At 34.2% G+C, this 26,165-nt stretch overlaps 2 protein-coding genes and 1 long non-coding RNA gene across 3 annotated transcripts; 2 read left to right on the top strand and 1 right to left on the bottom strand.

The window, feature by feature from the left end:
* Positions 1-10,094: 10,094 nt before the first annotated feature.
* LOC123653549 (dnaJ homolog subfamily B member 6) lies at positions 10,095-19,593 on the top strand. Its single transcript, XM_045589539.1, has 7 exons — positions 10,095-10,146; positions 13,502-13,594; positions 13,893-14,002; positions 15,453-15,590; positions 16,383-16,565; positions 17,243-17,495; positions 19,460-19,593. Exons 2-7 carry the CDS (start codon positions 13,530-13,532, stop codon positions 19,557-19,559), a joined length of 849 nt encoding a protein of 282 aa, XP_045445495.1. The 5' UTR covers positions 10,095-10,146; positions 13,502-13,529; the 3' UTR covers positions 19,560-19,593.
* A 1,501-nt stretch (positions 19,594-21,094) lies between these two features.
* LOC123653819 lies at positions 21,095-26,024 on the top strand. The gene is made up of 5 exons (XM_045589800.1): positions 21,095-21,601; positions 22,215-22,350; positions 22,875-22,993; positions 23,151-23,307; positions 25,807-26,024. The coding sequence occupies exons 1-5, from the start codon at positions 21,527-21,529 to the stop codon at positions 26,022-26,024; spliced, it is 705 nt and encodes a 234-aa protein (XP_045445756.1). The 5' UTR covers positions 21,095-21,526.
* Positions 24,035-24,917, bottom strand: LOC123653550. Its single transcript, XR_006743120.1, has 2 exons — positions 24,881-24,917; positions 24,035-24,158 (listed from the first exon to the last, which is right to left on the bottom strand). It is a non-coding gene; the product is annotated as an uncharacterized LOC123653550 (long non-coding RNA).
* Positions 26,025-26,165: the final 141 nt, after the last annotated feature.

The raw sequence follows: 26,165 nt of genomic DNA, 5'->3' as shown, positions 1-26,165 counted from the left end.
TACAACAACCTCACTACAATAACAAATACAAACAACACACACACAACAAACAAGTACAAAACTATTATTAGATATATCAAAACAATAACAGAAAAATAACAGTATTCAAACTAATAGTCAATGAAATAATTGTGTTTGCTCGCAAACGAAAAAAAAACCGACTTCAATTACATCGACGAGTAGTACAACGTAGATGGACGAAAAAATAGTCAAGTAACTGCGCGTTATCAAAGATTACTCAAAAAGTAGTTATCAGATCTCAATAAAATTTATATGTGACCACATGACAAACATCAGCTTTCGATTAAATTAAAAATTATTAAAATCGGTACACCCAGTAAAAAGTTATTACGGATTTTCAAGAAGTTCCCTCGATTTCTCTGGGATTCCATCATCAGATCCTGGTTTCCTTATTATGGTACTAAACTAGGGATATCTTCTTTCCAACAAAAAAAGAATTATCAAAATCGGTACACCCAGTAAAAAGTTATTGCGGATTTTCAAGAATTTCCATCAATTTCTCTAGGATCCGATCATCAGATCCTGGTTTTCTTATCATGGTACTAAACTTGGGATATCTCCTTTCCAACAAAAAAAGAATTATCAAAATCGGTACATCCAGTAGAAAGTTATGTGGTATAATACAACGTAGGTCGACGAAAAAAGCGTCAAGTAAAAACGCATTATTAGATATAGCTCGAAAAGTAGTTGTTAGATCTCAAATAAATTTAAATGGGACCAATTGGCACACACCACCTTTCGATTAAAAGAAAATTTGTCGAAATAGCTCCACCCGGTCAAAAGTTCTGATGTAACATACATAAAAAAAAATACAGTCGAATTGAGAACCTCCTCCTTTTTTGGAAGTCGGTTAACAAATTATGAAAGAAAACTGAATACAACTTACGAGTAGATACTAGAGTAGTTATTGTTTTACTTGGCACCGACTTCAAAATTATAAAATATTTATTTAATCATTTCTGACTAACTAAATCTAAATACGAATTTACTTTGTACTAAGTAAATTTATTTTTCACTTTTTAGTTTCCTGTTTGAAGTCGGTTTTTTTTTTGTTAAAAATTATTTTTTAATTTAGTTAAAAGTAATTTTTTTTACAAGAGAGAGTTACATTAATGACGACAACCGCGAAGCGGGCCGCCTTGCCACGGCCGGTGTGATTCAAGTAGTGGCCAGAATTTAGGCATTCGGGTTAGACGTAGCATTGGAGAAAACGGAGGTCCTGGCCTTCCAAGGGTCCAGAGGCGCTCCACGATCCGGAACATTAATAGTTGTCGGAGGCACTTCTATCACCGTCGGGTCGACGATATAGTACCGGGGAATCGTCTCGATGGTCGACGGAAGTTCGAGAAGCACTTCCGGCGACTAGCCCCAAAATTTCTGGCCACTGCCGGGACACTTGGATGTGATGATGTAGACGCTTTTACGCTGGAGTTGTGCGTTCGATGGCGCAACGATTTGGGCGTACGCATTGTGCGCCAGAAATGTGCCGTTGCTGCGACGGCCGCAGCATGCTGTCGTTTTGCGAGCCACACGAGCGTACCACAAGGTGTCCTACACCGTGTTTCCTCCCCAGCAGCCCTCCCTATAAATTGGAAGTCGAAGTCCTCGCAACGGTCTTCTGGCGCATGATGGAGGTAAGCCTGAGAGAGGAACTGCTCCTTCTGCAAGAGGTCATACGATGGATGAGAGCAGCACACCTCAACCTCTTCCGGAAGTGGTCGGCCAGTCTGGAAAATCCAGAGGTGAGCCGGGAGCTGGTGACGGTGATTCGGCCCCTAATGCGTGGCTGGGTTGAAAGGAGACACGGTGTGGTGTCGTTCCACTCGGCACAGATTTGACCAGGCACGGCTGCTTCGGCGGCTACCGGTACCAAGTGCTGGGGCCGAAGGCGACGTCGGAGTGTCATCACTGTGACGGCAGTGCCGAGGACACGGCGGAGCACAGGCGTTCGGACTGTCCAGCGTTGAGCGAGGAGTGATCCACCTTATCGGCAGTTATTGGACCGAACCTCTGGCTGTCGACCTTAATTTTATTAGGGTCATATAATTTATATAATTATATAATAGGGCTTATAATTTAATTAGGGCCATTTTCGACAGTGAAGAAAAATGGAATGCAGTTTCCTCCTTCTGCAAATCCATAATGCTCACGGGATCACGGAAGGTGTGTCGAACGAACGCCCCAGGTGTTTTAGTCCGTGCAAGGCGGACATAACCCGCGGCTTCTCCGAGTCATGAGTAATTTATAAGGGATTTCCCCTGGGTGAAATATATTGGGTTATTTATACATTGGTTATATTAATGTATAAATTAGTTTAATTTCAGCTTAAATTTTTTTTAATATTGATGAGTTATTAAATGTTACATTTCGTGAAAATAGGAAATATAATACAAATACTCTCTATTGTACACTATCAGAGAGAAAAAAAATTTACACCGAAAAAGAAAATATTGACATGTACAAAAGGCGGTCTTATCGCTAAAAGAGTGATCTCTTCCAGACAACCTCTAGCATGAAAAGGACATGATAAAAGAATTCCATGGAGGAGACAATTATAGATGAAGAAGTTTTTAAACTGCTTGCCAGTAAATCGATGTTTGAAGCCATTAAAAATTCATTGTTTAAGTCTACGGAAGAGTCAATATTTGAATCCACGGAAAATTCGATGTTTGAATCCCCGGAAAAGTCGATGTTTGGATCGAATGAAAATTTACTGTTTAAATCCACGAAAAAGTAAATGCTTGCATCCACGGAAAATTCAATGTTTAAATATACGGAAAAGTCGATGGTTGGATCCACGGAAAATTCATTTGTTAAATCCACGGAAAAGTTTATATTTGAATTCATAGAGAATTCGATGTTTGGATCCGCAGAAAGAAGACTTTCGTAGAAAAGTTAGACTTTGTGGTATTTTTCTCTACTCTCGGTGTATTATGCCAAAAAATAATAATAATGCAACATGAATCGAAAAATTTACTACTATATCTATATAGACACTACTATATCTAAATTTTCTGTGGATGGTGTCAACAGACACTTCGATGTATTAAATAGTAAAACAACATGATCATACAAAATAATTTTTAATGATAAGTTAGTACAAAGGAAATTAAATACAAAATCCTTGTTCAAGGAATAGGTTTTTATTATCACGACGTTCGGACGTTCTGACAGCACAGTCCTATACCTAGGTCGGGCAACTACAGTAGTGGAGATAAGTCGGCTTAATGGTTTACAGCCGCCAGAGGCATGGCTGATCGCTAGGTGTGCTGTGGAACGAAGACAGAATAGCATTCTGTCTCTTTTTGTATCACACATCACGCCTTTATGTTTTAAAATATAACTAACTAGCTGTGCCCGCGGCTAAGCCCGCGTTGAAATCAGTGTGTCACAAAGTTTTCCCGGCAAACTTCCAGTGAAACTGTCATTAAAATCGGCTTAGCCGTTCCGTAAACCTTCCTCTTGAAGCCCTCTCTCCATTGGTAAAACCATATGAAAATCTGTTCAATAGATTTTGAGGGAATCGATCACATACACTTTTGGGGACTTTGTTTTATAATACACTAACTGTTTCCCGCGACTACGTCCGCGTGGTTATGAAGATATGCATTACTATTAAGATGTTTAACGTGTGGCGACATCACACGTTATTTTCACAAGTTATTTTTGAACAGGAGTACGTAAAAACCATCTCGACTGCAAGATCAACCAACAACTTACGTTACTCATGCTCCGTTCCGTAGCTTTCACATGTTATTTTCAGATTTTGCACGTTATTTTCACATTTCACATGTTAATTCGGCGACCTACCTCAGCCGCTCTTCTACGCATTCGTACGCGCGCTTTCACATGGCGGGCGAGGGCTTCCCTCCCACTAGGACAAACCAAGACCACGTAGATAGTGGGGTGCTCCGATTCGGTTTGGGATATCTCCATAACCAATGATGGCAGTGTTACCTAGTGTAGCTCCCCCTCCACCTTCCGCCCTTCACCGCCCAAAACCCCATAATTCGATGGTTCTTAATCTAAAGCATAGCCGAAATTTTTAATCATAATGCTTCTTTAGTGTCGAAGTTATTAAAAATCAAGACATTTGTGCAAAGTCAAGTTTTCCAAGGTAGGTACTCCGTACTAGGTACATGCAAATATTAATACTTTTATAAACGGATTTTTGATTCACTGCGCTTCAATCTATTGCTGTCCACTGGATGACATAAGCCTACTCAAGTTTGCACTAAATAAATAGTCTGTCATACTAATAGCCTAGCATTCACCGGTGTTCTGCATAGACTAGGAGACTGGACGACGCTCTACACTGTGTCTTCCAAAATCTACCATAGTAATATGCTACTCAGCACAACTGAAACCTCCTATCGGCTTTTTAGGCCTAGGTAGACATAATCTTGTCAATGTCATTGTGTCGATATAACTTTTTTTACTGAGCATAACTTTTATCTTGTCTGAGTTCACACGTTTCGCACCTATTATATATAGATTATACTCATTTGAAACATTCACTATCCGGCCTTGCTCTTCAACGTCTTCACATAGATTACGACATCGTCAGCGAAATGAAGGTGTGAGATACAGTCGCTATTGACATTAATTGCTCTCCATTCTAATTCAGTCTTAAAGATCGCATTAGTAAAGTCTATTAAACCAATCAATCAATCAATCGCATTAGTAAATAATTTCGGGTCATTACATCCGCCTGTATTACTCCGCGACGAAAGAACCGATCAAGTCACTTTTATCTTTCGTCGCGGAGTAATACAGGCGGATGAAAGAGTTTAGGACAGCCTAGATTTTGCTAGAATCGAAGGCTTTTACGTATTTTATACATACCTTATGTTGCGGCTGATTTTTATCTACTCCCCAGTAATCTTTATACTCTGTCGAAAGGTGCTGATGTAATTTTTCTGGCATAAAAAAGGCAGTAGTTTAATTTTGTTTTCTACTATTTAGATATTTTTTTTTAATTCAAAACTTTTGAGAGTTTGGTTGTTTTTGCACACAAAAATTATCGTATTTAATAGGAAAATATTTGGTTATTTGATTCTATCTGGGAGGATCCTCGTGCGCGGTAAACGCAATTTTCCTTGTAAATTCCAATTTTGAGGGAAGCACTGGCGGTTATTTAGACATAGCGAAAGCCTTTGATCGGGTGTGGCATATGGCACTTCTAGCAAAGCTACCATCCTATAGGCTTCCCGAGAAATTGTGTAAACAAATCACCAGTTTTTTGGAAGACAGGAACACCAAGGTGGTTGTTGACGGTGCATGATCGGACCTCAAGTCTGTCAATGCTGGCGTTCCCCAAGTCTGTGTATTATCATCTGCCTTGTTCCTTCTGCATATCAATGACCTTTTGCAAACTAGTGGCATTCATTGTTATGCGGACGACAGCACCGGGGACGCCTTATACACAGGCCGTCCTAATATTTCTCAGGAACGAGTCGATGAGTGTCGGAACAAACTTATGTCTGAAATCGAGTCTCTTTTAGCCAAAGTCTCGCAATGGGGTGACTTAATCTAATCCAGCTTAACCCCAATAAGATACAAGTTTGCGCGTTTACCGCTAAAAATCACCCTTCATCGTTCCTCTCAATGTCGAAGGCACTCCCCTAACCGCCTCGGCCAGTATTGGAATATTTGGCGTCGACATATCGAGCAATGTGCAATTTCGTGGTCATCTGGGAGGGAAATGCTAAACTAGCCTCGAAGAAACTTGGTGTGCTTAGTAGGGCGAAGCAGTATTTCATGTCTTCCCACCGCCTACAATTATATAAGGCGCAGATCCGGCCCCACATGGAATACTGCTCTTACCTGTGGGCTAGGGCGCCCCAATATCAGCTTCACTTTTTCAGCATAACTTTCCATTTGACCGTGTTAAACGCCGAGCGGCTCCAATCGTCGGCGACAAGATCCTCTTCGATCGGCTCAATTCTTTGGCACTGCGTAGAGGTGTCGGATCACTCTGCATCTTCTACCGCATCTAACACGGGGAGTGTTCTGAGGAATTGTTCGGAATAATACCTACAGCAGAATTCCACCACCGGACATCGTGTCCAAATTCCAAATTTCACCCACATCACGTCGATGCTCAGAGGTCTACGACAGCTCGATTTTTGCGCCATTTCCTGCCGCGCACGGCCACTCTATGGAACCAGCTGCCACCTACGGTATTTCCGAACCGATACGACTTAGGGACCTTCAAAAGAAGAGCATATTCCTATTTGAAAGGCAGGCACCGCGCCTGCTAATCCTTTGATGTAGCGGGTGTCTATGGATGTTGTTTTTACTTACCACCAGGTGAGCTAACTGTCCGTTTGCCCCCTGTTCTATAAAAAAATCGGGATAAAAAGTAGCCTATATTCCCCCTTCCAGACCAAAGTAACCTAGTAAGATGGGGGAAAGCCTCTGAAAAACTCTTGTTACATTTGTGGTGAGGCAGTAGTATGTGTAGGTTGCAAGGTGCTGCATGATAGGGGTTATTACTCGCGTCGACATGATTGAGTACTTGAAGTCATACGTGAAACAGTAAGTCTCTCAGTTGCTAGAGCCCAAAAAGGATTCACCGCAAATAAATGACAAATTAACTTTATAAAGGATGGCTCAGTTGTCGACTCTAAAAGCAAGCTTTTCTCAATCATGGTATGGCACCCGATTGGACTATTTTAATGGATACGTATGACAAGCACTATAAAATTCCAGAGGATGTTGGTATTTCGTCATCCAGACCTGACATATTCCTCTTTTCTAGACACATTAAACATACGGTCGATTTATACGCCGTAGAAGTAGGAGCGAGAGATATACTAGCAAAATGTCTCTATAATCTTCTGAAAGACCTTGGCCTATCATGAACTCCAGTAAGTTATATTTTAGAAGGAGTGTCTAAGGCTGCGTTAACAGGTTTCTACCAAATTTGGCTAGGCAGAGCGGGCAACTCGAGCAGTGAAGGTGAGCGTTGATGTTCATCTCAAAGGGGGCCTCCTTAAGCCTACATTTAGGTCGCAAGTCCTGGAAATTGCTCTGAGTTTCTCCCTCTGCCACACGATGGAACTCGCATTGTGAATCCATGGAATGCTAAGAAGTTTGTCTCTCTTCTCCATAATATCTTCTATCTTCCATTGAAAGTTCATAAAAATTGATTCAACCGTTCTGAAGATTAGCCCGACAAATAGAAAGACAGGCAGATAGACAAAAAATTTAAAATCGATTGTTGGTAGTGTGTAAATAACTATATCCACTTGAAAAAACAGAGTTAACACGTGGTTCAATAAGTCCCGAGACTAAGTACTAAAAAAAGGTCTTTTTTGTAAAATTAATTTTTATTCATCAACATTGTCTCCTCCAAGAGCGATACAGTCCCTCCAACGCTTTTCTAACTTTTCTATCCCATGTGTGTAGAACGATTTGTCTTTGGCTTCAAAATAAGCCTCCGTTGCTGCGATAACTTCACTATTTGAGTCAAATTTCTTACCCTGAAGCATTTTTTTGAGGTCTGCAAACAGCCAGTAATCGCTGGGGGCCAAGTCTGGCGAATAAGGGGGATGAGGAAACAATTCGAAGCCCAATTCGTTAATTTTGGCCATCGTTCTCACGGACTTGTGACAAGGCGCGTTGTCCTGGTGAAACACCACTTTCTTTTTGTTCATGTGAGGCCGTTTATCCGCAATTTCGTACTTCAATCGCTCCAATAAGCACATGTAATAGTCACTATTTATATTTTGCCCCTTTTCAAGGTAGTCGATGAAAAGTATTCCATGCGCATCCCAAAATATAGACGCCATAACCTTACCGGCCGATTTCTGAGTCTTTGGACGCTTCGGGCGGCTTTCACCAGCCGCTCTCCACTCCGCTGCCTGCCGATTGGATTCCGGAGTGAAATGGTATATCCAGGTTTCATCCATTGTTACATACCGACGTAAAAAATCCTTTTTATTATGATTCATCAGCGCCAAACATCGCTCTGAATCATTGATACGTTGTTCCTTTTGATTAGTTGTAAGCAAACGCGGCACCCATTTAGAAAAAAGCTTTTCAATGGCCAAATTTTTATGTAAAATAGTGAAAACACTACCAGCTGAAATCTTCACTATCTCGGCTATCTCTCGCACTTTTACCTTCCGATCTTCCAATACGATTTTGAGGACTTGGTTAATATTTTGTTGAGTCACTGCTTCATTTGGACGACCTGTGCGTTCCCCATCATTGGTGTCCATGCGACCGCGTTTGAAGTCGGCATACCACCGACAAATGGTTGCTTTAGAGGGAGCTGATCCTGCATAACATTTTATAAGCCATTGCTGTGTTTCAACGGTATTTTTTCCCATTAAAAAACAATGTTTTATCAACACGCGAAACTCGTTTTTTTCCATTGTATCGAAATTACAACCGTAGCGTCACTTAAATGTTTCAAAATCAATAATTTTATTGTTCCATTTTTAAAAATTTGACACATATTCTTGTATTGATAGCCAGTACTTTTTAAAAATCAAAAGAGTTTTTAATATATGCGCCATTTCCAGGTTAGTCTTGGGACTTATTGAACGATCTAGTATTTTGAAATCAGAGACACTTTAATTTTTTTTATGTATATATAATAACTCAATTTTTTTACATACATAAATTTAAAAAAGTAGTAATTAAATTAAAAAAAAATATAACATAACTCGATAAAATTTTAAGAATATATTTCTTATTTATTAAAATCGTACTCTTGGACAATTGGAACGAAATTTTTTATTGAAGTAATAACTCTTTATAACGATGTGAACCGTTCTCAAGCTAAGTTAAGGAGCGCTCATCATCATTTTATTCAATCTCGATACTAGGCTTGAAATTGAATGAATGTATAATATGTATGTAGTCACTAGTCAGTGGAACTGTTGAGTGTTGAATTAGTGTCGATTCCAGTCGATTTAGTCAATGGGTGAAAAAAATGTGTTCTGTTTAGGTCGTGATTGTTATCCAGTTACAAGACAGTATAATCTTTTAACATAGGCATTACTTTCCGAACTCGAAAATAAAAAAATAAAAAGCTTTATTCATTCTGTAGAGAGTTGAAGCGACTTGTTAGAGCTAGTCAATGTTTATCGATTTTGTTTGCGAGAAATTTCCACTTACTGACGATTTTTTGCCAACAAAGGTGTGATTAGATTACAGTATTATTATTCTCTGTAGTTCGAGTGATCATTGGTGTCATTGATCAGGATCAATCATCCGTTTCACACATGTGCATTGGTAGTGATTAAAAATACGGTTTGTGATCTTTATAAAAAAAGGTGACTGTACATGTTACAAAGTGTTAAGTTTTCCATTGTGTGATTCCGGGTGGTTGGCGAATATCTTTACCACACGCGATCACCTGTTCATCTCGGCATCGGATGATTTACACAAACAAATGTTATAAAGGTTTGTATCCGTATCTTAATGCAACTTGTTTTGTTAATAAATTTGTAAAACGTCTAATAACATATCTTAAAACTTAATTGATATTTGGTTGTTGTGTCACATTAATATTTAAATCTGCATCATAGTGTGTAGGTGTCGAACATTATTTAATAATTTCTATAGATCTACATAATTATTCGTGACGATTTTATCTATTTTTAAACATTGCTCTAGTAGATGGTGCGAATTATGCACCCTTATATAAAAATGTATGGTTTTAAAAAAATATTGCTAGACTAAGAAACGAGAAATTTTTATGGTTATGTCTGCTTTTATGGCAGTATCATAATGATTCATCTATTATTAATGAAAGACGATATAAAGTTTGAAGAATATTTGTAATATTTTTTGTCATTATGCACGAGAAACAGTTGTTGGGTACCTATGAGTAGTAAGATTGTAATGAATCCTGTGATTATACACCAAACATTTCAGTAGTAATATTTTTTATTACCTAATTTAAGTAGATTTATACCAAATCAAGGTTGATATATATATTCCAAAGAATATGAATTTCTTACAGAATGTTTTTTTTTTTACCACACTGACACTGAAGGTTATACATGTTAGTATTGGTTTACTTAGAGTTTGGCAGATGTAATTTGTAATATCTCAGTGAGTGACCTACTACAGTATTAGATCCATTCTGAGTTAATTAAAACTATGGTAACATAATGGTATTTTAAATTTTTTTCCAGCTATGCTTATAACTTACTCACTTTACTTGTTTTCTGCTTGATAATAATTAATTATGATTAAATAGACCTAATTATAAAATTCAACTAAGCTGTGGTTCATTGTTTAGTGGATTTCTGTTTTGTTTACAAAATATGAAATGAGATTAATACACACATTATTGTGCATTTTTGTCCACAATTGTATTATGATAATTTGCTTATTTTCATGCAATTGTTGGTCGCGTTGGTTCTTGGTTGCATTATAACTTTAGAATGCCTGATTCCTAATAATCAATAAACGAACAATTTTAATAACAAAGATAGCTCACAAGACATATATAATTAGCAAGTTTGCTTTCATATAGTATGAAGTTGATGTGGTTTTAATATTTTTGTGATCACTTTGTTCTGACATACTTTCTGATGTGTTACCTAATTTATAAGATATTTTTGAACACATGTACTTTAATTAAGTAGTAGTGATAAAGTAAGAAAGAGTAAGACGCGCTAAAAAAATTAAACAATGATTAATGAATTATTCAAATCAGTCCAGCAGATTGTGAGATTAGTGGATTGATTATGTACAAACAAATTTTATCACTTCATTATATAAGCGTATATATTTTACATGTTTCTCTAATCATTGGTTTTGTCTGATTTTTATGACACTTAAAATGGCATAATGTACTTTTAGTAATTGTACTACATCTAAGATTCAGATAATTTGTTAATAGTAAATAATAATTTAAAAACAAGATTTAAGCAAGCTTATTATATTTGACTAGCCCGTTGACACAGTTTGTATTAACCCTGCTTTCTGCTCCGGGGGTTTTGGTATAATTACTTTTATATGTTTTATTTCTATATGTTTATCGAACAAAAACATAGCTATATCAGTCGGCTGTTGCCTTTAACGCAAGCATTAAGTCGCTTACCTTAGGAACAGAAGACTTTGTGTGAATGTTATATATATTGATTTATTTAATATTGTAAGTAAGTTTTGAATCTAATTTAAAAGAGTTGAAGTTTTAATAAATATGCGAACACAGAGAAAGCATTACATTAAGTAGTCTAATGTTTGCTCAAGTTTTATGACACGCACGATCATTGCTTAAAACATTGCTGCATAAAAATGTAATAGTAATCATATTGCAAGATGTGAGTTGTGAATCATAACACTGAAATAAGTTGTAATATTTGTAGTTATAGGCTGATCTACAATTTGTGTTCAAATAAATTATTTTGCATCAACTCACACATTTAATTTTTCTACATCTATTTACAAAAATATTAATAAAAATAAAAATATTGGTGGATGGTGTAAAAAATATAAATATTTGTGGTGTTAGAACAACTAGGAGTATAATAATAAACATAAACTTCTAATTCACAAAGACATTATATAGTTATAGATAAATTAAATTTTGATGTTGTTAGCGTTAATAAATTGTCAAGGGTAAAGATCACCTTTGGATCTTTAAAGAAGTTTAAAAGCGAAGTGAAATTAATAGGAAGTGGGATATTAAGTTGGGATAACTGTTGTTTAGTAAATTCTGGAGGTAAATCAATGTTATTTGACATTATATGACTCACACTTGCACAAGGTTTCTATAATTCAAAATTGATAAGAAATTATAATAATTTGCATCATAAAAATACAAACAACTTTAAAAACAATCTATTCATATGGTTTGATTACAAATGTAAACAAATTTACAACAATTTAAACCATAAAGTAATTATGTCATTTTTACACTATTCTCTTGTAGTCAATCTGAAAAATAGTTTCTTATTTTATTTCTGATTTTATGGTATTTTAGTCTAGAATAATTTATTCATCTATTAAATATACATCTCATTCAACTAAAAAGAAACAAGTAACTTTAATGTTTCTAAAAAAGGTTTCTTAATAGGAATATATACTTAGAAGCTGTCGTATAATATGTATTTAGTAAAGTTGTCAAAATTTTAATTATTTTATGTTTATACAATTCGTCATCATCATCACTTCAGCCTATTGCAGTCTTCTGCTGGACATAGACCTCCACGAGTTCAAGTGAACTTATATGTGTTGCCCATAGTCACCACACTAGGCAGGTGGGTTGCTGACAGCAGGGCTGGCTTTGTCGCACCGAAGACGCTGCTACCCGTCTTCGACCTATGTATTTCAAAGCCAGTAGTTGGATGGGTATCCTGCCATCGGTCAGCTTTATAAGTTCCAAGGTGGTAGTGGAACTGTGTTGTCCCTTAGTCGCCTCTTACGACACCCACGGGAAGAGAGGGTGTGGCTATATTCTTAATGCCGTAGCTACACAGTTTATATACCACACAGTTTATACAGTTAAGTAGTAAAAATAAAACGAAGTTGAAAATCAAAACACCAATCAAGAAACATGTTTTTCCAACATTCTTATAGCTGAAAGTGAAATTTTATTGTTTAATATTGACAATATTACAGAACACTTTGTAGTAAAGTCTGACTTTAATTGGGCTGGCTTTGTACCTACCGTATAGAAACAGTAAAATTATATCACATTGAAATATTAAACTCTTTTTAAAAAAAAGGTTTTAATATATAAGACAAATATTCAATTATCTGTCGCGTAAATACTGTCAAAAGGAAATTATATTATAGGTGCGTATGTTAAATCTTCTGGGTCGAATATTTTCCCTAAAACAATTACACTAGCAAAAATGACGATAATTTAGTATATTTTCCTTTACCCAATATAGGTAATAATAATAAAATAGCTAAAAAACGAGTGTACGGTAGACCACAAAACTGAAGTAAAACTCCTTTAGCTACATCTAACTTATATCTCCCTCTCAACTTCCGTTCACCTCACCCGAGCACAATTTTCGTAACGCTCTCGTCGTGCATTCACCACTTATTCGCCAATTCAAGAGCGCGTAAAGAAGTTTTACTTCAATATGTCGTAAGTTCTTTAATAATCGAAACGTTCCTTAAGTGTAGAATTTTAAAATGGGTATATTTTGAAGCTGAATAGTTTGTTTGAATCCGTTAACGTTTGCGCCAATGCGTTAGAAAACATGTTTATTGAGGATGGTAATGGATTGTAAACTCTACTAATGGTTGCGGAGTAGTGACTATAAACGGCGTGAAACTGCGCCTGTCGTCTAATCTTACTTTTATAAAACTTTACAAAGACAGTCTCATATTACCTCAATAAAAATTATTTAATTAAAAAAAAATACGAACTGCGTATATTTTAAGTAAATACCATAACTATAATTACGTAATATGCAATTATATTTATGGATCAAAAGTTTTTAGCCTTCTATTATAAACTATGAAATTTTCATAAATTTTGTTTGAATTTCAGACATAACATCCTTTGAGGGAGACTAGAGATGGTGGACTACTACAGAATACTCGGTGTTTCTCGGACCGCTACTGAGGCAGAAATTAAAAAATCGTAAGTTAACTTATTTTGTTGATGATGGGAATGGGAAATGGACTGGGAACTTAATCTCCTGAACAAATATTGTGCATTACAAAAAAAAAAAAAATACAATATTTTCTATGGTATAGGTAATTGATATTTATTATTTATTAGCATTCACGCCTCGTAATTTCATAATTTAAATGTAACTTGTGTTGTCTTTTGTGTTCTTAATTATTTTATAATACATTGTAGTACTATTGAATAACCTTTTAATTTAATATATTTTTAAGATAATTGTTATTGATATATGATTATTTTTAAAACACAGTTACAGAAAGCTAGCGCTGAAATGGCATCCAGACAAGAATCCAGACAATGCAGACGAAGCAAATAGACGATTTAAAGAGATATCTGAGGCTTACGAAGTTCTTTCAGATGGTAAGAGTCTTCAATATTTTGACTGGAACAGATAAGACTACCTAAAGTAAAATAAAGTAATTTACATTTATTACTTTAATTTTATATGTTTCAGTTATTACATAATTAAGTAATTAATTAAGTTGTCCTTATTAAAAACTGTTGAATCCCGTTGAAATCCATTGAGTTCTTTGTTGTATTTTTACAATAAACAAAGCTCGTTGTTTAGATGACGCTTTTTAAATTACTCTTCTTAGAAATGATAGTAATATAGTAAGAAGTATAAATAAGTAATAATTAAAAAAAGCTTTAATAAACATTAAATGTAGTAAAACCTAAGAAACGGATAATTTCTTGTTTTGTATTTTAGTGTAGTAAGTGTAAGAAAAAAATTTGTAAGACTACTTAAAAACAAATATTTTTGATTACATTAAAATCATAAAACATTATTACTGATAATAAATCTCATGGTGCATTGCATTAGCTGGCCTGCCATAACAAAAATAATATTGCGTTGTATTTATTACATTTTAAAAAAATACCAAGTTAAATTAATATTAATAATGTAATTATTATTATTTTAAAACGGCGTGGAAGATTTATTATCTGTAAAACTCAGTATTCATACAAAAAAAAAATTCTGATGTGCAAAGGCGTTCAACCGAAGAGTGGCGCATTGCACAGATGTAATGCGTCTTTCTGTTGTTTTGCTATGTTTATTTAGAAGAGTTAAAGTTAATAAATTCACGTAATTAATTTAGTAACTTCAATGCCAGAGTAAATTTTTTTAACCGACTGCAATCATACTTATATTCAATGTATATATTATAATTAAATGTATACTCTTCAATGCGATTGCACTAATCGTAAAAGTTTTTCAGCCATAGCTTGAAGAATTCCGTTCGTCAAGTCTATTTAGGTCTAGGTTACACAACTGTAACTTTTAGCTGACAGCATACAGTCTTGTTATTGAAATATGCAAAAAAGTCTGATAACTATTATTTATTTATTGTGATGTCACCTTTCACGCATTTTAATGTAAACAACGCAATTTAAGTTATACGACGAACAATTAACATATATGTTTAAACCGTAATAAACAATTAAAAGGAGATCAACGTATATATGTAATTAATAATATGTTTATCTTTATCGCCTTCTGCTTATAGTAACCAAAGTAGACTATTGCCCATATGTTCGCACGATGAGGTCATATGTAGCATTACAGAAAGGAAAGGAAATATTACGTAGGTTTCATTTTTGTTAATGCAAACGTAAGATTGACTGTTAAATAATTGAATATAAAATCCATCTTGCTTCCATATGCAGGCATTTGATTTATAAAAATATATATCTATTCTGTAAAACGACGTCGTTACGAATGATTGTCGCTAGAATTTATTAGGTATGCACCAATGATCTATCAACGATAGCTAGTAAAGGTGTACAAAATAATTTTATTGTTGGGTAGAAAACAAGCGGAAATTGTATGACGCAAGGGCATCCAGTCATCACAGTCACAGATATCAAAGCAAGAACGGAGTTAATGGTCATCGGCACTTTAGCTTCAAAGGTTTTTTTGGAGACACACCCTTCCATCGTTTTTTTGGTAGATTTTCATATCAATTAGGGTTTTTTGCAATTTGAATATTGTCATTTTAACTGTCAACTGGGTATGCATTGATTATTTTTATGGGTAACTTTGTACGAGCTTGGTAAAGATTTGAAATTTACACTACGCATCTAACAAGGCATACTCAGTGAAGGTTAGATTATATATATTTGCGAATAATAATAGCATGAGAGATAATGATAATATTCAAAGAAATAACCATAGCATTATAACAACATGGAGTTTTCTTGGCAGCTACCCACTTATATTGCTATTAACAATCTTAAGTTGTGTGAAAGTTAACACACTAATCACATGATATGCTACCTCGTGCGACCTAATGCCCTTTTTCGTTATCTGCAGATGTTTAATAGCCTTTCAAAGTGATAGCTATAAATTAATTAATTAAAAGTTGTGAACGAGTTCGTTTGGTAAGTTAAAATATTAAAAATATTTGGTTATTAAAAATAATATCTTGTTTTACAGTTAACTTGCCACAATTGTTTTGCTGAACTTGTAAAGCCATTGCTAAACCGTATAAGATTTTAATAACCAACATATTAAATTAAAACTTAGTATTTTGCTTGCCTCTATAAATATTCCAATAGACATAAAAATTCAACTGTCATTTACCGTAATTACATATGAGTCATATGCTTAAATTTATATCTTATCAAATATACTGCGTCCATTTAAGATGTAGTAAATTGAATAAATTACACTATGCTTACCTAAACGCCTGGTACATTGTCGATTGCTTAATTTAAAAAGTATCCGTTAATCATGCAGAGAGGAAGCGTCGGGTGTACGATCAGTACGGCAAGGAGGGGTTGAACAGCAGCAGGGGCCGACATACCGCAACCGATGAAGACTACGACTTCGGCTATCACAGTTTTCCCTTCACATTCCGAGATCCGGAGGAGGTGTTCAGAGAATTTTTCGGCGGTTCATGTTTCGGCGACCTGTTTCCTGGTGAGTTATTTTTGTGTTAAGATTTATGAGACATTATTTCCTTGCAAGTATTAATACCTACGTACGTATTTGTGTATTGTAATATGTGTAGTTTTTGTTTTTAATATTAACAGTAGTAAGCTGTAACAAATATTTTAACAAATAAAAGGATCTGAATTGCCCTTATACAAGAGTTTTAATCTCAGATAAGTTTGAGTCATTAGTATAATCTTATGATTCTAAATTAATGTAGTCTTAGAGAGAAGCGAAAAGAAAGAGCGTGCTGTGACAGAAGCTACACACTTCACGCTTCTAGTCACAGACCCTAAAATTGGCGTTCTACAATTAATATATTCTTATTTTGAAGTAAAACTTCTTTAAGCACACTTGACTTGGGTAGTAAGGTGGTAAATGCGTGATGAGAGCTTTACTAAAAGTGTGATCGGGCGAAGCGAACGGAGCAAGAGAAAGGTGCGAGCACACATTTTCTTTCGCTTTTGCTCTCATAACCAGTTACAGTTAGTATATCTAAGACAGCCTATTGTGCAGGCTAAAGAAGTTTTACTTCAGTCGTGTGGTCTAAAGCACACTCTTTTTTTTAATAATTTAATGGAGACAATCAATGACAATATACATATAGAGCAGTCCATTCGTTAAATAAAAACATTGTCGACATATATCTTTTATTAACTTTCCAGATGTAAACGGTCACGGTCACATCCGGCACGGGCGCCGCGGCCACCACCCGGGCACGTCGCTCACGTCGTCGCTGTTCAGCCCCTTCGGGTTCGGCATGCAGGGCCTGGACGACATGTTCGCGCACTCCAACGGGAACTCCTTCACGTCCTTCTCGACGTTCAACAGCGCCATGGCGGGCCCCGGCAGCGCCAACATGCGGAGCACCACCACCACCACGCGTGTCGTTAACGGAAAGAAGATTACGACTAAAAAGTAAGCGTTTGTTTTTTTATTTTCTTGTTTTTTTTTTATACTGATTGTTTTATTTCAAGTGTTGTAGTATTTTAATAGACATTTATATATTATATATGTGTGTGTTTATGTATTAAATATTCGTCTAACTTTGGAATATATGCCAATAAATTTAAAAATTATTATTATTATTATTAATTTGGAATATATTCTTCATACAGGAGATAAGTCTCCATTGTAAATTAGGGGAAAATTTCGTAATTACGAGTAAGTAGCTCTACATGCTCACTGGAGCACGATGGAGAGATCTCCAAGGACAGACACCACAAATATCTATAACAGCGTTCTAAAGACAGTAATTTAATGTGTAAATATTATTGATTATTCATGCTAAGGAGAACGATGAAGAGCAAATTAATTTTATCATGGCTGAGTTAGTAAAAAACTGATGGAAATATCTTTCTTTTAAATGAAAAACCGGCCAAGTGCGAGTCGGACTTGCGCACCGAGGGTTCCGTACAAACATATAATAAAAAAAAATATAAGATTTTAGATTAACATGGTTACTTCTATTACGAAAATTATTCGAAAACGGGATATTTACCAAGTTTATTATTTTCCGCTTTACGGAGCTCGATATTTCGACATTGTCTGCGAATGTCTTGATCACGAGACTGAAGTTTGCGTTTAGATGTTGATGGCTTTAGCTGTGTCCATACCGGACTACCTCCTTTCTAACACGTTTGCTGCGTATACACTGGTTACCCATACTATTGTTATTTTCACCTCTACCATTGTCACCTGTTTTTCGAGCATTCGACATCCGATCCCGTGTTTTGCAGACGTAACTTACTGTGTCGATTCGCGAGTTGTTTATATCACTCTTCAAGGGTCTGCATAACCTAATCACCGGATTCCACACCCTCGACAGTTGTAACTAAAAATTTATGCTTTTCGTAATTATTCTTTTATCTGCGCTATAAGACGTTGCTTCGTACCAAATTCCAAGATTCTAAGTTCACGGTAAGTACCCTGTAGGTTTTGATTTCTTTGCGAGTGTCGAAAATTTGCAGCATAAACGGCTGTATCTTTTGATTGGGTTGGCTTAGAAGTTTGATTTTTTCACAGCTCTAAGGGACAGTAGACCTTATGTATGTAAGTATTTGGTAAGAATTTCAACTTGATACCTCCACGCGTTCTTCAGAAAAAAGGTCATGACTGATGGACACATGGATAAAGACCGTGGTCTACAAAAAATTATTATAAATATTATTATATATGTAGGACTGATATCGTGTGATAGAACTGACACTCGCTTAGTGACGCTGAGAGTGACGTTTTACATAGCTTGTACCTGTTTATCTATACAAATAAATAAAATCGGAGTGTCTGTGTGAGCTATTTGTAATATTGAAACAACCGCTCTTTACTAAATGCATATGAATGTATACACGGTACAGATACCTACATAACATTTTTAAAATTTTTGTCTGTCTGTCTGTAGGTTTGTCGGTTTGTTCCGGCTAATCTTTAAAACGGCTGGATCGATTTTGACGGGACTTTCACTGGCAGATAGCTGATGTAGTAAGGAGTAACTTAGGCTACTTTTACTTTAGACATTATTTTATGGCTGCGAACTCAATAACTTTTTTGTTAAATTCCACGCGGACGAAGTCGCCAGCACAGCTAGTATAACATAGTATACCACCATTTACTGAGCCGATACAAAAAGCAGGCATCAATTTATGTTGTTATTTTAGAGTATCGTTATTTAAATTGATTATAAGTGAATTAATTCAGTAGAACTACATATTTAGTTTATAAATTTCTTAAGAAGTAAACTCCAGTCGCGTGTTGTGAAGTGACACACAATTTTATTTATTTTTAATTTAAATTAAATAAAAATCTTTACAAATCTATAGAAATAATAGTTTTTAAATTTAAAACTATTAATAAACTTAATAAATTGTAATTTTTGTTCCCAGGGTAACGGAGAATGGACGCGAAACCGTAATGTCCTACGAGAATGGGGTTCTAAAATCAAAGACTGTCAATGGTGTCCCTCAATCCCTAACATACAGCTAAATAAATAACTACTTACAACCAAACCTGATCCAAATGACAATTGTACTCAATTTTACTTTACCCGAGTAACAAGTTCCAACTTATAATTTAGTTTTGCTTCATTTAATGAACGTAGTGTTGGGCACTGTAAATTTCAGTAATGAAAATATCTTAATCATACTTAATTTAGACCTAAGTTTTGCTTCTTACTTTTTATTTGATTTAATTTTCTTAATGTCGTAGAGCCAATTGCTAATTTTAGTTTTTTATCATCGTCGGCGCTTATTTCATCATATTATATATTCGACTGATATATGATCTCAATGTTTCGGACTCGCTTCGCCTGCTATTTTCACGATCGGATGTGATTTGTTGAAAAGCTATCAGTCAAATAACTGCCACATTAAAACATACTGGCTATTTTATTATTATCTTAAGAAGCGTTTTACAAACTATTGTTTTATAGTTGTGGTTTGCATTGGCTCTACGAGTATAATAACTGTAATATGTAAAATTATTTTATTTTAGTGAAAATAGTTTTGATTTTGTTTTAATGTATTGCCTTCACTGCCATATCGGGTAGCGTTGGTGCGGAATAGATAAATGAAGCTTTTTGCGTTACGCTTCGTTAATATGACTTGTAGATGTTAAATTACACATAAATACCAAAAAGGTACACGATTAAATAATTTTAGTTACATTTTAGTTCGTTTCGAATTAAATTAAAACTGATTGTAATTAATTGCTCAGAGACTATAATATTTTGTCTGGTTTCACGTTATGGCGCCAGCAAAAGTATCAAGTAGTCTATATAACTTGCTGTAATCATACATATTTGAATTTAGAAGTATTATTTCATACTTGCTTTATATTGAAATAACTGTTCTATACATACTTAAGTTATTTCATTAGGTTCACTACCGTGTTTTAATTAAACAAAATTGACAGATTACGAAAACTCAAAAATAGCTTTGTATCTACTGAAATATACTGTAAATAGTCCTATGAGCCTATGAAATACATTTTGTATATGTTAGAATTGAGTGACGTAGTACAGTCATGCTAAATGTTAGTAAAATTGAATTTAGTTTGTTAATATTTCATTTGTAATAATAATGTTTCCTAGAACTCATGATATGTAAAAATCATTGTGAAGCTACAATAGTAACAAATGAAGCTTGATAATATTAAATTGTATTCGATATATTTTGCTATGCTAATTCAGTAGGTACTTAATATTTTCATATTTATGTTGCAACAATTCATGTTGTTTGAAATTAACTGTTTTAATGAAGTAGCTTTTGTTGAAACAAACGATCCTAAATTTTTTGTTTTAGACCAGCACAAGAAATTCTTTCAACACGAGTGCCATTGCTATTTTAGAACCTTTTCTTGTAATTGTAAATAAATATAATAATAATTTGATTTCAATATTTTGTGTGTTTACAAAATTATTGTCAGCAAGTAATGAGCACTGCGAGATAATAAACAAATTTATTTGTATGTTTGTGTTTTTTTAATCATCCATATTTATAATTATTATAAAAAACACGTTTATATTAAAGACAATTTTTTTTTGATATTTGATGACTCCTATCATTACTTATACGAATTTTTTGGATTGCTAATTCATTGTTCGGAATCTCTCGTAAATATAAATTAAACCTACAAGTTACTTTATATACAAGTTATATGAGCTAACGAATATTAGAAATTCGTTAATGGTTTTTATATAAAAATTTGTTATCCATTAATTATCTGGGTCGCGTGTCTGCTGTTCTATTGAAAATGATATTTTTGTGTCATTGAGGGTAATTATGTATAATTTCGTTTTGTACAATATTTCAACAAATTACTATCAGCCCATCGATCAATAACAACGGCACGCAATACTAAACCACATAAACTTCTTTCACATAAAACAAAATAAGTGTAAACAGTGTCCTTATGAAGCATTAAGAGAAACGTATTTAATTTTGTTAGATACAATGGCGTTTGTATACAGCTGCTGTTTTTGGTTTTCACTTCGATTGGGAGGAATATTAATAGGTTTATTCTCAATTGTATGTATTTCTTATTAAAAGTTTTTTCCCTATAGTCTATTCACATTAAAAATACTCGAGACTCATCATTGCATTTGCAAAACCAAGGCCTAATCATACTGGGGTTAAAATGAAATTATATTATGTTAAGGCAAACATTTAAGTTTTTTAAGTATTATTTAAGTATTTGAGTATTTTCAAATTTCAAACATTAGCCGTCAGAATTTTCGTCGATATTTGTAATAGAAGGCTTTGTTTCACGAGTTACAGAACCTTGTTCACGTTTTTTTTTCTTCACTGACCACCTGTTCTGGTTTGAAAAATTGCTCCACCTTTTTTTGTTACGAATAGTGAGGTAATAATTTTTAAAATTGACAAAAAGCTCGTCCGTACTGTCTGAAAAGCCTGATTCAGCTGGCCCATGAAACTTTCTAATTCACTTTGATCTAATTAGTCAAGAGACGTGTCTAAGCTTAGTAACAACGATGAGTCACTATTATTAGTCAAGAGACGTGTCTAAGCTTAGTAACAACGATGAGTCACTATTTTCTTAATGCGAATACACTATATCCATTGTCCTATAGATAGTATAATAAGCAAAAATAAGATTAAGTACGGAATTATTTACTTCCAGATAAAAACTACAATAGCTTTAGTTTTTTTATTTATAGGATACACGCATCCTCATAATGTTAAAAATCAAATATCTATGTGGAAGAGAGATATTAATTTAATTTATATGAGCGGTTATATAGAACACTTTGAGGCAGGTAATGTGGTTTTTTACTGTTTTATATGAAAAGAATAAGGCATGTAGGCATTTCCGTATTTCTGAGCAAGGCAAATTAACTTGTATGCATATAGTATTTTTTTCTTTTTTATATTTAAAGTTGTGTAAAAAATGCGCCCTATTTTTAACTGACTTCACCAAAGGAGGAGTTTATCCAATTCGACCGTATTTTATATATATATTTTTTAATGTATGTTCGGGGGATAACTTGTCGTTTATGAACCGATTTTGATAATTCTTTTTTTGTTGGGAGATATCCCCAGTATGGTACCATGATAAGGAAACCAGGATTTGATCATGGGATCCCACAGAAATCGAGGGAAAACCTCGAAAATCGTAGTGATGACTAGTGCGTTTGTTAATTTTTTTCGTCAACTTACAATTGTCTACGTAATTGAAGTCGGCTTTTTTTCGTTTGCGAGCAAACACAATTATGCAAATATAAGTAAGCCAAAAATAACGATAATTGTAAATATATTAAATAACAAAAGATTTAAAAAACAGTGTGTAAAAGTAATCTTAAAAACTTTATTCCAGAACCTGAAAAATATATCTGTTATTGCATTACGATATGCTGCATTTATATATTTCTTTGTTTCCTATACATCTATGGAGCTTATACTGTAAGTAAAAGTTACTTTAAGGTAATTCAATATTTTAAGATTCAAATAAAAGATTCAATATAGATACTATGTACCTAATTGACAATTTATTTACGCATATATATTCTCTTCATTGTATCTGACTAATGTTTTCAATATCTAAACTAATATCTTCCAGTGTAATAACGCATTGATGGTTGCATTTATAATGGTTGAATTGATACATCTTATTATACTTTCAATATTTGTGACGACCTGGCTAATAATTTTAAAGAAAAATACTATGGATATAGGCCTCGTGATTGGAGCCAGTGTTGCAAGCGGTTTTATTCTTAGTAAGTTGTAATAAACTTAAATTTAAAATATCATGTATTTAATATATTTAAAGATAGTTTCTTATGTTTTGAATGTGCTGTTACAATTTATAAAAAAAAATTTGAAGAATTATTTTATTCTAAAATGCATTTATTTAGTAAGATACAAAAAGAATAGGCCTAAAAAATAATACATTATAGTTACAAGATATCGGAGCATTAACCATTCAGACAATGTGAATTTCATCATCATCATCATCATCACTTCAGCTTATCGCAGTCCACTGCTGGACATGGGCCTCCAAAAGTTCGCGTCAAAAATGGCGTGAACTCATGTGAATTTAATAAAAGTGTAACTGCAAATACATTAAGTCATATATTACACTCAATGGCGATATGGATATAGTCAAGTAGTCATTTTCTGACATTAATAGTAGCATTCGTTAAGTACCGACAAAATTCTGTCATCTACCAACAATGTTTGTAAACATTTGACCCGCAAGGCGATATCTCCAAAAGTCCAGATACTTCTTGTACAATTGAAGTGCAGTCCTGTACAATTGCTAATATGACAAGACAGACGTTAGTAATTACCTAAATCATTAAATTGTCTACTTAATTTGTTGTTACAAAAATTTACAGATTAATCATTATTTTAAAAACCCGATGACAATACTCAGGTAAAAGTCACCCATTATTCGATAAAGCATCATTGTTCGACATTAAAAAAGTTACTAAAAAAAATAAGAGTATTTTAACATTTATTAACGCTTTAGGCGAACAAACAGACAAGCATTATTTTCCTGTAATTGCGGATAACGTTTCCAAATTCCTTCCTCCTTATGGCCTTCAAGCGATTTCTTTCAGACAACCTGATGATGAAAGGAATATGGTTTAGCAGGTGGGTAGGTGGTATAACAATAATAATTAATGAAATTAATAAATATCCTAAATTAATAATTAAAGGCCAGCGTGGATTTCCGTCGTTTCTGGTGTTAAAAACATCAAAACTTTATTCCAAGGCTTCTGATGATATCTATATCTATCTATATATTCTATATATCTTCTATAGTATAAAAGCGAAAGGTCACTCATCACGAAATCTCCGAAACTATAACACCTACAAACTTGAAATTTGGCAGGTAGGCTCCTTATAAGACGTAGGCATCCGCTAAGAACGGATTTTTAGGAAATTCAACCCCTAAGGGGATAAAACGGGGGTTGGAAGTTTGTATGAAAGTCCTATGTTTTTGAAGTAAGAGACTTGAAATTTAAAATGTATGCTCTATAGACTGATGTTAAGGAGGTGTCCAAATAATGCATCGTAATCTATATATATATATACTAGCTGACCTGGCGAACTTCGTATCACCTTATTTTTTTCTGAAATATAATAATAACATAATATATCAAAATAAAATATAGCCTATCTTTTAAGTTGGATCAAACTGCACACGGTGTGCAAATTTGACTAAAATCGGTTAAGTAGTTTCGGAGTCCATTGAGGACAAACATTGTGACACGAGATTTATATATATTAAGATATATATATATATATATATATATATATAAACGAGAAAGGTCACTGACTTACTCATCACGAGAACTGAAAAACCGCTGGATGGTCCATCCATCCAGGTTGGACAAAGATGATATTTGGCAGGGAGGTAGATTATAGTTAGTAGACGTCCGCTAAGAACTGGTTTTGCGATATTCCACCGCTAAGGGGGTTTAATTGGGGTTGATAGTTTGTAAGAAACATACACAGCAGGGTTGGGTCGATTTAAACTGCTGGTTTTGAAATACATAGGTCGAAGACGGGCAGCAGCATCTTTGGTGCGACAAAGCCAGCCCTGGGGTCACCAACCCGCCTGCCCAGCGTGGCGATTATAGGCAAAACACGTGAGTTCACGCCATTTTTGGCGTAAACTCGTGGATGCCTATGTCCAACACTAGACTGCGATAGGCTGAAGTGATGATGATGATGATGATGATGATGATGATGATGATGATGATGATGATGATTATTGGAAGATGTCAGGTAATGGGTGTTGATATATGGAATTTTGCAGTCGATAACGACGAAAATGTGCCCTTATTTATTTTGATATTTTTCTTTAGTTACAAGTGTCACACTCGTTTATACTAACAAATAATATAGAAGAAATCCAAAAATATTACCTGATATATTAAAGTATCATGCAATATCATTAATAGACGCGATATTTCAAAAAATGCTCTTATGGGTATACTAAAGCGCCGATAATTGGGTGTCCTACCTTATTTATGTTTAAAAAAAATACTAAAGACAATCAGACTCAAAGCATAATGTAGAGTAACACAAAAATTAATAATACCTATTTAAATAATCTATTATTTAGGTATTATTTTATTCTGTAAATTAGTATAGTTTTTATTTCATTTACAATTATACAAATTTCGAATTATTTTAACGTAAGTCATATTAAATCAATTAAATGCCTAGAAAATTAAATTTATAGATGTTTATAACTTTTTCAGTGGGCTTATTTTATTTATGGGTATGTGCCGCAACATTACCAACACTGATAAACGAGATTGAAAGGGAAGAACAATTAGCGACAATCAATAAACTTCAGGAGCTCCTGGAAAACAAAAATGGACTCTTAAATTTCAAAAATCAGAATACATATTATAAAGACGACAACGATGACTTATTGTTAGAAAAGAAGGAATTTGTTTGTTCTACCAACACATAAACATTTTGGTAAAATGGCTAATGAACCTTATTACAGATCGAATTTTATTCAGTAGAAAAAGGACAAGTCAATATTAATAATGACTAATATATCATTTCAAAATAGAGCTAAACGTGAGAAAGTTGGTTGAATGTATGAACA

This window comes from Melitaea cinxia, chromosome 5 (assembly GCF_905220565.1).
Source record: "Melitaea cinxia chromosome 5, ilMelCinx1.1, whole genome shotgun sequence".
NCBI classification, from domain to species: Eukaryota; Metazoa; Arthropoda; class Insecta; order Lepidoptera; family Nymphalidae; genus Melitaea; species Melitaea cinxia.
This window is presented reverse-complemented; position numbering and strand designations above follow the sequence as displayed.